Source organism: Heptranchias perlo, chromosome 1 (genome assembly GCF_035084215.1).
Source record: "Heptranchias perlo isolate sHepPer1 chromosome 1, sHepPer1.hap1, whole genome shotgun sequence".
NCBI classification, from domain to species: Eukaryota; Metazoa; Chordata; class Chondrichthyes; order Hexanchiformes; family Hexanchidae; genus Heptranchias; species Heptranchias perlo.
In genome coordinates this window covers 141,623,039-141,635,480 of record NC_090325.1, presented here as the reverse complement: position 1 = coordinate 141,635,480, position 12,442 = coordinate 141,623,039, and the positions used below count along the sequence as shown (strand labels likewise).

At 39.3% G+C, this 12,442-nt stretch overlaps 1 protein-coding gene across 1 annotated transcript in view; it reads right to left on the bottom strand.

The window, feature by feature from the left end:
- The window catches only part of lrba (LPS-responsive vesicle trafficking, beach and anchor containing), a 753,934-nt gene that overhangs the window by 692,403 nt on the left and 49,089 nt on the right, over window positions 1-12,442 (bottom strand). The window contains exons 3-7 of the mRNA XM_067992149.1: window positions 11,588-11,688; window positions 11,081-11,176; window positions 7,910-8,031; window positions 2,032-2,158; window positions 49-168 (exon numbers count right to left, since the gene is read on the bottom strand). Of these exons, the coding sequence (XP_067848250.1) occupies window positions 49-168; window positions 2,032-2,158; window positions 7,910-8,031; window positions 11,081-11,176; window positions 11,588-11,688 (566 nt within the window). The remainder of the gene's footprint in view (window positions 1-48; window positions 169-2,031; window positions 2,159-7,909; window positions 8,032-11,080; window positions 11,177-11,587; window positions 11,689-12,442) is intronic.

The following is a 12,442-nucleotide window of genomic DNA, read 5'->3' as shown; positions in this document are numbered from 1 at the left end:
AATCTATAATAAAGATCTTCAAATTTTTAACTTTACCATACTACTTACATCACTGGTATTCACAAGCCATGTAATCTCTCCAAAAGATGCCAGTTCACCATTCACATAGCACCTGATCTCACTGTTTTTCCAACGATTGTAGATATGTACTATAGTCACCATATACCACTGTAATAAATAATTTTTATTTTAACTTTTGTTATATTTTAAGCAATTTCCAAACCCAAAAATGAAACAGTAAAAAGATGCATGTTGCTTAATATCATAGTATACAAAATACAGGAATGTAAATTGCATTACAATAGCTAATTTCTTTCAAGAAAGTGGTTCTCCAGTTAAATACCTTGCTGGATTCAAACAATACAGTTTTCCTCAGCTACAAGTTCCTAGAAAGCAATGCTGTAAAATTTCTTCTATTTGCAATAATGAACTATTTGTCCATATTTTTATATACTAATAAACTAGAAATGTCCATATTTTTATATACTAATAAACTAGAAATGTCCATATTTTTATATACTAATAAACTAGAAATGTCCATATTTTTATATACTAATAAACTAGAAATGTCCATATTTTTATATACTAATAAACTAGAAATGTCCATCACACCCTTAATTTAGGCCACGTATGTTAAAAAAAAATCTACAAATTTCAGAGTGACTTTTAGTTCAAGATGAATGTTTTATTCCAAGTGATGGCACCTCAAGTCCATTGTATTGGTTGGACAAATTAAATCATGCTCTCTGTTGGCTGACTCAAGAGCAACCATGGTCACAAAAGTTCTCCTGGCCAACGCCCCATCCTCCACCCTCCATAAATGTCAGCTCATTCAAAACCCTGCTACCCAAATCCTATCCCACAAGTCCCACCCACCCATCACCTTTTTGCCCTAGACTGACTCCTGGTCCCAACGCTTCAAATTTAAAATCCTCATCCTTGTATTTAAATATTCACCTGACGAAGGAGAAAGCCTCCGAAAGCTTGTGATTTTTAAACAAAATTGTTGGACTATAACCTGGTGTTGGAAGATTCTTTACACTTGTATTTAAACCCCTCCGTGGCCTTGGCTCCCCATCCCTACAATCTCCTCTAGCCTTATAACCACCTCCCCGACCACCCTACCCCACAAACTCTACATTCCTCAAATTCCAGCCTCTAATGCGTCCTCCATCACACGTTCAATTTAGGCCACATATGTTAAAAAAAAGAATGCTACAAATTTCAGAGTAACTTTTAGTTCAAGAGATGAATGATTTATTCCAAGTGTTGGGTCCTCAACCCACCACCTTCAACCCACCACTTGGCAGCTATGCCTTCAGCCATAAAGATCGCACTCTGAAATTCCCTTCCCAAGCTGCTCCACCTTCCTGTCCTCCTTTACAACCCTCACCCCTCCGAATCTCTCCTCTCGACTCAGCATCAATCCATTTTTCTTCTTTCTTGAAGGCAGCAGGGATATGGTCTTAGCACTGGACACTCCTTGCCTAAATGATCCTTGTTCACATGAGCCAGAGAAATAAATGTTAACAACCTAGCTGACCAAGGGCATTACAGATGAACTTGGGTATCATCCTCTTCAGACATCCACACACACACACTGTTTATTTAGCAGGAAATCAAGATAAGAAGCAAGATTCTCCCCTACTTAGTCTAGGGCCTGAGGTAAATTCCAGCACTCCTACCAGCAGTTAACTAGGACCAACATGAATCACATTTGGCACCCTCCTCATCTGTATGGCTTAGCACCACATCCTATGGTACATCTACCCCACAGTGATTAAGCAACCATGGGAGTATTTGCAGTTTCAAACAAAATAGGTAGAAAGGTTTAAACAGTACAAAATATAGCTTAACAATGTTAGTTATTCAGGAAAACATATTTATTAGAACAGTTTGTGGATACTTAATCCACATGCATAGAAAAAAAATTCAGATATTATTTCGCAAGTTAAATCTCCTGACTCCTTGAAAAATAAACTTTTGCCGACATCAGCTTCAAGTTAAGCATGTCAGATGGTGAATACTTGCCTTTTGTGGCTTGAAGTCATACTTTACACAATGCTGGAATCCTTTTCCTTTTGATTTTATTGATGTCACAATTAAACAACCACCAACAAAATGAGCAGAATATCCAAGTCCTTTATTAGTACGGAAGCTAGTGGAAAGAATAAGCTTTTTAGTAAGCACTGTCAATTTCATCAATAATCTGATAACCTAATTATCAACTCACTTCAACTAGTATTGGAATAACTGCAAAGATGAAAAATGAAGAGACTTAAATTAATAGCAGATCGCCTGCGCATTATTCACAGCAAGTCAAACGTTGGACTTTTGCAAAAGAGGAGTACTGGGGTGTGGAATGGGAGACAGCTTCACTGAAAGGACTTGGACAGAAGCAACTCTTTTTTGATTGGATCTTCCATTCAAAAACTAATGGTAGATTGATAAATAAATAAATACATTTGTTCCCCTCAAATGCCACAGTTGTATAAATAAATCTATGCACGTCTCAAAAGGGGAGCAACTGTTTACCTAGGATATTAAATACGCAATTTGCCTCATCTCTTCAGGACGGATGTTTTTACAGGGAGGGCCAAGAAAAAAAAACTTAAAAGATTAAACTAAACTAATTCTCATAATTCTACCATTACCAAGTATCACTGCCACAGTGCTTAGTGTTACTAAACAATTCCGCTTAAATAAACATTAAAATTCAGGAACAAAAGCAAAACATGGCAGGTGCTAGAAATCGGAAATAAAAACAGAAAATGCTGGAAACACTCAGCGGGTCAAATCTTTCATGAAAGATAATCAACCTGAAACGTCAACTCTGTTTCTCTCTCCACAGATGCTGCCTGACCTGCTGAGTCTTTCCAGCATTTTCTATTTAACATTCAGGGCTTACATTCAAAATCTCCCTCTAAAATGTAAATAATGATACAGTTCTTGTGGAATATGCCACCTATATTAATCATTTGGCAAACAGTGAGGAGGACCATAAAAGACTTCAGGAAGTCAGACAGGTTAACAGAATGGGCAGACAAGTGAAAGATACAATTCAATAAGCATGAGATAATACATTTTGGGAGAAAAAGTACTGAATGAGTGTATACACTTAATAGAAAGACACTGAAGGGTGTGGATGAACAGAGACCCCTAGAGGGTCAAACACAATTCCCTGAAGACTCAAGTGCAGGTAAGTCGAGCCATAAAAAAAGGCCCAGAGTAAAGTAACTATGAATTTATACAAAACATTGGTTAGGCCTCAGTTACGGTACTTTGTGCAGTTTTGAGCACCCCATTATGGAAAGGACGTTAATGCCTTAGAGAACGGACTGCATAGATTCACCAGAATGATGCCAGGGAGTATTGTGTCCAGTTCCCACATCAGGAGTATTGTGTCCAGTTCTGGGCACCACAATTTAGGAAGGATGTGAAGACCTTCGAGAGGGTGCAGAGGAGATTTATTGGAATGATTCCAGGGATGAGGGACTTAAATTACGTGGATAGACTCGAGAAGCTGGGATTGTTCTCCTCGGAACAGAGAAGGTCATCTATGTGCGGAACCACAAGAGATGGGTGAGATCCTGAATGAATATTTCACATCGGTATTTACGGTTGAAAAAGGCATGGATGTTAGGGAACTTGGGGAAATAAATAGTGATGTCTTGAGGAGTGTACATATTACAGAGAGGGAGGTGCTGGAAGTCTTAACGCGCATCAAGGTAGATAAATCTCCGGGACCTGATGAAATGTATCCCAGGACATTATGGGAGGTTAGGGAGGAAATTGCGGGTCCCCTAGCAGAGATATTTGAATCATCCACCGCTACAGGTGAGGTGCCTGAAGATTGGAGGATAGCAAATGTTGTGCCTTTGTTTAAGAAGGGCGGCAGGGAAAAGCCTGGGAACTACAGACCGGTGAGCCTGACATCTGTAGTGGGTAAGTTGTTAGAGGGTATTCTGAGGGACAGGATCTACAGGCATTTGGAGAGGCAGGGACTAATTAGGAACAGTCAGCATGGTTTTGTGAGAGGAAAATCATGTCTCACGAATTTGATTGAGTTTTTTGAAGGGGTAACCAAGAAGATAGATGAGTTCTGTGCAGTAGACGTGGTCTACATGGACTTCAGCAAAGCCTTTGACAAGGTACCGCATGGTAGGTTGTTACATAACGTTAAATCTCATGGGATCCAAGGTGAGGTAGCCAATTGGATACAAAATTGGCTTGACGACAGAAGACAGAGGGTGGTTGTAGAGGGTTGTTTTTCAAACTGGAGGCCTGTGTCCAGCGGTGTGCCTCAGGGATCGGTGCTGGGTCCGCTGTTATTTGTTATTTATATTAATGATTTGGATGAGAATTTAGGAGGCATGGTTAGTAAGTTTGCAGATGACACCAAGATTGGTGGCATTGTGGACAGTGAAGAAGGTTATCTAGGATTGCAACGGGATCTTGATAAATTGGGCCAGTGGGCCGATGAATGGCAGATGGAGTTTAATTTAGATAAATGTGAGGTGATGCATTTTGGTAGATCGAATCGGGCCAGGACCTACTCCGTTAATGGTAGGGCGTTGGGGAGAGTTATAGAACAAAGAGATCTAGGAGTACAGGTTCATAGCTCCTTGAAAGTGGAGTCACAGGTGGATAGGGTGGTGAAGGCGGCATTCGGCATGCTTGGTTTCATTGGTCAGAACATTGAATCCAGGAGTTGGGATGTCTTGTTGAAGTTGTACAGGGCATTGGTGAGGCCACACTTGGAATACTGTGTACAGTTCTGGTCACCCTATTATAGAAAGGATATTATTAAACTAGAAAGAGTGCAGAAAAGATTTACTAGGATGCTACCGGGACTTGATGGTTTGACTTATAGGGAGAGGTTAGACAGACTGGGACTTTTTTCCCTGGAGAGTAGGAGGTTTAGGGGTGATCTTATAGAAGTCTATAAAATAATGAGGGGCATAGATAAGGTAGATAGTGAAAATCTTTTCCCAAAGGTAGGGGAGTCTATAACGAGGGGGCATAGATTTAAGGTGAGAGGGGAGAGATACAAAAGGGTCCAGAGGGGCAATTTTTTCACTCAAAGGGTGGTGAGTGTCTGGAACGAGCTGCCAGAGGCAGTAGTAGAGGCGGGTACAATTTTGACTTTTAAAAAGCATTTGGACAGTTACATGGGTAAGATGGGTATAGAGGGATATGGGCCAAGTGCAGGAAAGTGGGACTAGCTTAGTGGTATAAACTGGGCGACATGGACATGTTGGGCCGAAGGGCCTGTTTCCATGTTGTAACTTCTATGATTCTATGAAGATTGAGAGGAGATTTGATAGAGGTGTTCAAAATCACGAAGGGTCTAGAAAGGGTGGATAGAAAGAAACTGTTCCCATTGGCAGAAGGGTCAAGAACCAGAGGGCATAGATTTAAGGTGATTGGCAAAAGAACCAAAGGTGATATCAGGAAAAACTTTTTCACACAGCGAGTGGTTAGGATCTGGAATGCACTGCATGAGGTAGTGGTGGAGGCAGATTCAATCATGGCCTTCAAAAGGGAACTGGATAAGTACTTGAAACGAAAAAATGTGCAGGGCTACAGGGATAGGGCGGGGCAGTGGGACTAGCTGGATTGCTCATGCATAGAGCCGGCACGGATTCAATGGGCTGAATGGCCTCATTCCGTGCTGTAACCTTTTATGATTCTAGGGAAGGGAAACTATAGTTAGGAGAACAGACTTGAGATGATGGGACTATTTCAGCTGGAGGAAAAGTTAGTGGATTTAATAGAGGTTTTTAACATTATGTAAAACTTTGATAGAATGAATAAGGAAAGACAGTGACAGTGACAATGGACCATCAATTTAAATGTGTCATTAAGAGAGTAATGAGAGTAGGAGAAATTTCTTTACACAGAGGGTTGTTGGAGCATGGAAAACTTTGTCACAGGAAGAACTGAATAAATATTTGAAGCAGAGGAAGAAACAAAGCCATCAGGAGAAAGCGGGGCAGTGAGATTAGTTTTGCATCTCTCTAAGAACGCAAGGTTCAAGTGCCCCAATACCTGCAGCCACTGAATACATGGTAGTAGATCCTACTCCAGCAAGGTACTATATTGTCATCATGGATATTATGCATGGATGTTGTCATTAATTTCTAGGACAGTAATTCCAGGTATGAGCAAGATGTTGTGCCAGTTAAACAAGCTTTCCAAGCTCAGCTACACACATTCATTCTGTAATCTGACTCAATTAAAAGTCCAGTCAATAAAAACATCTCCTACTGTGTCACTCACTCATCACACAAGGTTTGGATATGCTGCTGTGCCTTCTTACTTCAGTTCTATTTCCCTTTTTCTAAAAAAAAATCTACCTTCTATGTTCAGCTCCCACTATGTGTGTACTAATGATAATGACCACAGTATAATCTGTCAAGTGCATAGTGGGAATTGAACACCAAGTTCCAGCCGTTGCACTTGGACCACAAGGGGAAAGAACCTTGATAAATAAAAAAAGTACCTCGCCATACTTCTAATTAGTCTACATTTCCTGAAAATTTTACCTTTATAACTTGGACATTTCCATATTATGCAGGCTATTTTTTTGCAATTCTGTACTACCCACATATGCCTATGTACTATTACAGCGGACCAAATTGTAACACAATATCTAGAACCTCCTTACCCTTGTCATGAATGTGTGCCATATCAGCTATAACCTATTTTCCAGTAACAGCAAACTTACTGTAACTCCAATAATTAGAAAAGGTTTAACTTCAAAAAATTGACACCAGTTTTCAAGGAGCCTTGTAGTGTAGCAAGTTGATTTGCCAGTGCTCTGCTCCAAGAAAATACGGTGTAGATTAACACCCATGATTGATCATATGAATAACTACTAATCTCAGTTGGTCATCAGGCACAACTGCCAAGAGAGGGTGAGGTGCTTTCTTGGGGGTTGTGGGAAACAAATCAAAAAGTGCCTTGTACAGTTCAACTCAAGCAGCAAAGGGACTAGAGTTTGCCTATTGTGTCAGAGAATGATGTATGAAAAGAGTTTTTATTTTATTTCTCCTTTTAGAAGAGGGAAAATAAAAACAAACTGATTTTTGATCCACGTAAAGAAAAACATTAAACTATTATTAAATCCACTATATATCCAATAACTAAGTATTCCAAATTAGGTTATGATGGGATCACCTGCACCGTCAGATACGCTTATTTGATATTCCATGAATACTACTCAACTCCAACTTCAAAACTATGTTCCCAAATGGAAATAAAACTTAACATTCTTCGGAAAATATTAAGTTCTCAACTAAAATAACATGATTAACGCAGAAAACCCAAGTACTATGGGCCTATGTCAATTTTGCTACGGTCATCAAACATTAGACCACTTAGGGTAGTTGCACCCATTTGTGAGAAATGACTTATTTCCTGTTACTAGGTCATACTTCATCCTACATTTTAAATGTGGGAAAAATAGTACTAATTAAGATAGACTTGCCAGACCACCTAGTTCTGCTTGTGTCACAAAGCGAGCTGAGCCCCCAAAAGTAATTATTTACACTTACATTTACATCAGAGCAACTGTCAAATCAATTATATTAATTTGAACCCCGTTCTTGACTATCATTCCAGCTTTCCCCTTCTCATTGGTCAAGTTTTGTCAGTTCTCACTAGAGCTTCTAAATGGAGCACTGTGAAGCAAAGTACTCCATCATGCATGGAGGTAGGGAAAGAAGCAAACACATTGGCAGAATCAGTATTACAGATTCCATTAACTGATCAAGCAATGATACTGACAGTAGTCAATGGGAAGGCCCAGACTAACCCACTTTCATAGTGTACATGGACTAAGAAAAAAAAACAATGGGAAAACCTACATTGGGCAAGAAAAAGATTAAACTTTCTATATACTTACCAGTATAAGTAAGGTTTGTCTTTATCAACATTGATATTATTCAAAGGATCCATTCTGAGCCATGTGTGAAAAGTGAAGCCATTCTGATAGGGCCACTTAGCAATTGGAGGCAAAGCTATCGCCTGAAATGCACAAAACCACTTCATTAATTCTTCCTTGCCACATTTAGATTCATTCTTCCTCTTCATTCAGTTGCCCATTATCATGCACCATTCTTTAGCCAAAAGAACAAGAAACCAGTTTTCAGTGCTCCTGAACCAGCAAGCAAGTACACAAGTATGCTGTGAGTTGACTTGTCCCTTAAAAATTCATCTTCCACTTAAAGTAGATCATCTAGAAATCATGGTGAGGAATTGCAACTAACATCCCACTAGCTGTAAAACTTTAGCACATGACAAAGCTTACAATTTTTTCCACTCAAATGTACTATATTTCTTCTTGGGGATAAACACTGGCACTTGTTGTAACATTGATGTGCGAAAAACTATTTAAGAAAGCATTCATTAAAAGAGCATGGCAAGAGTGAATCGGAGTTGGAGCAAAGTGCATCACGCTGGACAAATGAAGTACAAGGACTGGATGCAACATCAACTTCCATTTTTTGGAATCAAATACCTTGACTTTGATAGTACAGTGGAATCCAGTTGTAGAGATCAACTTGGGCAGGTCCTAAATGATTACATTAGAAGATGGCAATCTCAATGCTTGCCACCTTCTGAAACAATTTCAGAGTAATGGTGCAGCATTATTAAACAGCAGAGCAGCACTCTGTCAATTTAAAAATCTTATGCTAAGCCATGAAAACAGCTCCAATATGCTGCAAGCAGTGATTAAAAGCAGATTCAACTGTATATTTTGGGTGGTGGGAGGACTTGCAACAGTTTGAATAAAGTACAGTATTCTGTAAACCAGAGGAAATTCCAACCCCCTGCCAAAGTAATATTTACAATGGCAAGAGTGAATTGGAGCAAAATGTATCAGTCTCCCCCACAGGGATGGAAAGAAAAGTTTGGAATAGGGGTTAGGAGGGGAAAAGTGAGGGGCAATCAGAAGTCAACTCAAGCTGCTCTCCCAAAGACTTTGTTGGTTGAGACAGTGAGAAGATAATTCATAGACAATGAAGGCCCTGGATTCAGGCATCGGTCTGTATAGAGTTGGCTAATCTCAGCTGGGGTGGCAGTAGGCTCGTTGCTACTGGCCATCAGTTCCCTTTGGTTAAGGAGGGAGAAACGGCCCCTGATGGAAATGCACATGTGTGCATATTGTGTCAACACTTTCAGGCTTACTGTGATGCACTCTCACAATCAAATATTCTGCCAACATTCATTTTGTAGTGTCATACTAGAATAGTCACTTGGGAGCACTGGAAGGCAACCAAAACCCACAGAACTGCACATCAGCAAGAATTCCCCAATAGCCAACTCAAGAGTAGAAGCCTAGGAATAAGTCTGCTTTCCCCTTAGGTCAAGACATTGTTCATGGTATAGAGATACCAAGAGGATAAAAAGATTAATTGGGTTGTTCTTGTTACACAAACCTAGCGCTCTACACACTTAATTTGCTACCTTGCCAATTTTAACAGACATTTTCCCAATTTGCACTACTAGTGTACAGCACCCACTTCATAACAAGCACAGTAATGCTAAGTATAGGCTACTTATTTACATTGTAATATTTTTAAAAGAATGCGTGAAATAAATCTTCCACAGTGGAGTCCATGTATGCACAGCACATGCTAACAAATCAATGTAACTTAAATAAAATTTAATTTTGAGCACATCACTTTTAAAAGAAAACTTTACATAGACATGCATTAAGACTAAGTTTAAATGTTAAAATTTGAAGCAGAACCTCACTGAAGACTTTATACTTGATTCCTTTATCATCTGCAATATCCATATCGTGTGCAAAAAAGAAAGTTTTAGACACTTAAATCAAAACAGTGAGGTGTTTTTAATTTGAATATGGAGGAACAATACTGGATTATATAAAGTGATTTTAAATTGCTTTTGAAAGTTAATATTTCAAAATAGCAGTTCATTTTGAATCACTGGGAAAATACCAACACAATCATGTTCAAAATGATGAGGGGTTTTGATAGAGTAGTTAGGGAGAAACTGTTTTCACTAGCAGGAGGGTCAGTGACCAGAGGACATAGACTTAGGATAATTGGCAAAAAAGCCAGGGGGAAATGAGAATTTTTTTTAAAAAACCTCAGCAAGTTATGATCCGGTATTCATTGCCCAAAAGGGTGGTGGAAGCGGATTCAATAGTAAATTTCAAAAAAGTGGATAAATACTTAAAAAGGAAATATTTGCAGGGCTACAGGGAAAGAGGAAGGTAGTGGGACTAATTGGATAGCTCTATCAAAGTGCCACCACAGGCTCGATGGGCTGAGTAACCTCCTTCTGTGCTGTATGATTCTATGAATTAGTCCTAATTGTCTCACCTACCCACAATAATGAATCAAAACAGAACCATTAGGCAAAAACGCTATGGCAGTCAGGTGACCCCTTGCCAAAAGTAAAGTATAATATTCTGACCGTAGAAAATATTTTACAAATTTTAACCAAGCTCTGGACTTGGCATTTTGAATTATTAATCACTCTTCAATTTCACTTTTATAGAATTTTAATTGCACAGCAAAAATTACCAAAGCATTTTTGTAACTTTAAACTTTTCTACCAATAGTTTATTCTCTCCCCAAACTCCTTAAAATCAATTAGAGTTTTTTTTAAATACTCAATACAACCTGACTGAACTCTTCTCTTATTTGATAGCATGCCCTAAATGGATATAAACCATCGGTAAGGGTGGAACCACAATAGGTCAATGCCATAACTTTTGTTTTGTTTTTAGAAAAATTAGAAAACATAAGCTTGTCAGAACTACTTAGGATGAACTGCTGTAAAAGTGAACTTTTTAATGACGTAATGCAAATTATTGTTGAAGTGATCGAGAACAAAACAGAAGTCTGCTTTTCTGAGGGTGAAGGGGGAGGAAAAACATAGTTCAGCTTCAAAACATGCCAATTTCCATTTAATTTATTGCTAGTCTGTGTCACCGATAGGGGAAAGAGCATTTGTGTAAAAATAGACAACCCTTAAAAAAAGCACAAAACATCCCCAACAATTGCAGACGCAAATTCTGAACTGAGCACTGAACACTCACCGCAGCACTCTTCCCAGGGAAGCTGAAGAAGGCATCAGGACCCAGTTTCTGTGGCACCTGTTTCAATATTGTCAATAATTTCACTGCATGCGGAGGCTGCAAAGAAAAAAAATGTAAACGAAAATTGCTGGAAATCATTTTAAAGAAAACATGATTCTGCCAGCATTCATGGTTTGGGGAAAACTTAGCAATAAATATTACTATCACCCCAAAATGGAGCATAACAATCATAATTTAATCAATGTAGAAATTTTAAAAATGTGCTCATTAAATGATACTTAATGGACATTAGCCACAAACCAGTACCATACATCAAATACTGCCTATCTTCTATGTTGCGGCTAAAAACCACTGCTTTACAGAAGAATCCAGCTTCAATTGAATGCATAACCATTTATGTTTTCTAGTAAGTTGAAATATCATTAATTTTTGTATAAAACTCAGGAATTCAGCTTTTTACCATGAGATAATGTTTCGACAAATCAAAAAAAATGCAACAAATGTTACCCATTGTCCTTTTTCTCCTTGCACTTTGCTGACCAGAAGTTTCAGTTCACGGACAGTTATATTGTAGCTAGCCAGCACTCCCAACATATCAACCAGCAGATCTGTAAGTGAAAGCATACATTAGTTTGAAAAATATTTTTTTTTTAAATATGCTGCTCAAATTCAGAACATAAACTACATCGAAAAGAAAATAAGAAGTGACCAAATATTTGAGGGATTCATGACCTCCCAGTAGGGCCAGCCACTTTCACAAGAACCACAGCACTTTGGGCAGACTCAAATGTTCTGATACTTCACCTCATCCAAAACTCTGCTGCCCATATTCTAACTTGCACCAAGTCCCGTTCACCCATCACCCCTGTGCTCGCCGGCCGACATTGGCTCCCAGTCCGGCAACGCCTCAATTTCAAGATTCTCATCCTTGTTTTCAAATGCCTCCATGGCCTCGTCCCTCCCTATCTCTGTAACCTCCTCCAGCCCTACAATCGACTGAGATCTCTCAGCTCCTCCAATTCTGGCCTCTTATGCATCTCTGATTTTAATCACTCCACCATTGGCGGCCGTGCCTTCAACTGCCTAGGCCGTAAGCTCTGTAATTTCCTCCCTAAACCCCTCTCCTTCTCTCTCCTCCTTTAAGATGCTGCTTAAAACCTACCTTTCAGAGCTTAAGGCCTAGGCAGCTGAAGGCACGGCTGCCAAAGGTGGAACGATTAAAGTCAGGGATGCGCAAGACTCAAGAATTGGAGGAGCGCAGAGATCTCAGAGGGTTGTAGGAGGTTACAGAGATAGGAAGGGGCGAAGCCATGGAGGGATCTGAAAACAAGGATGAGAATTTTAAAATCAATGCGTTCCCGG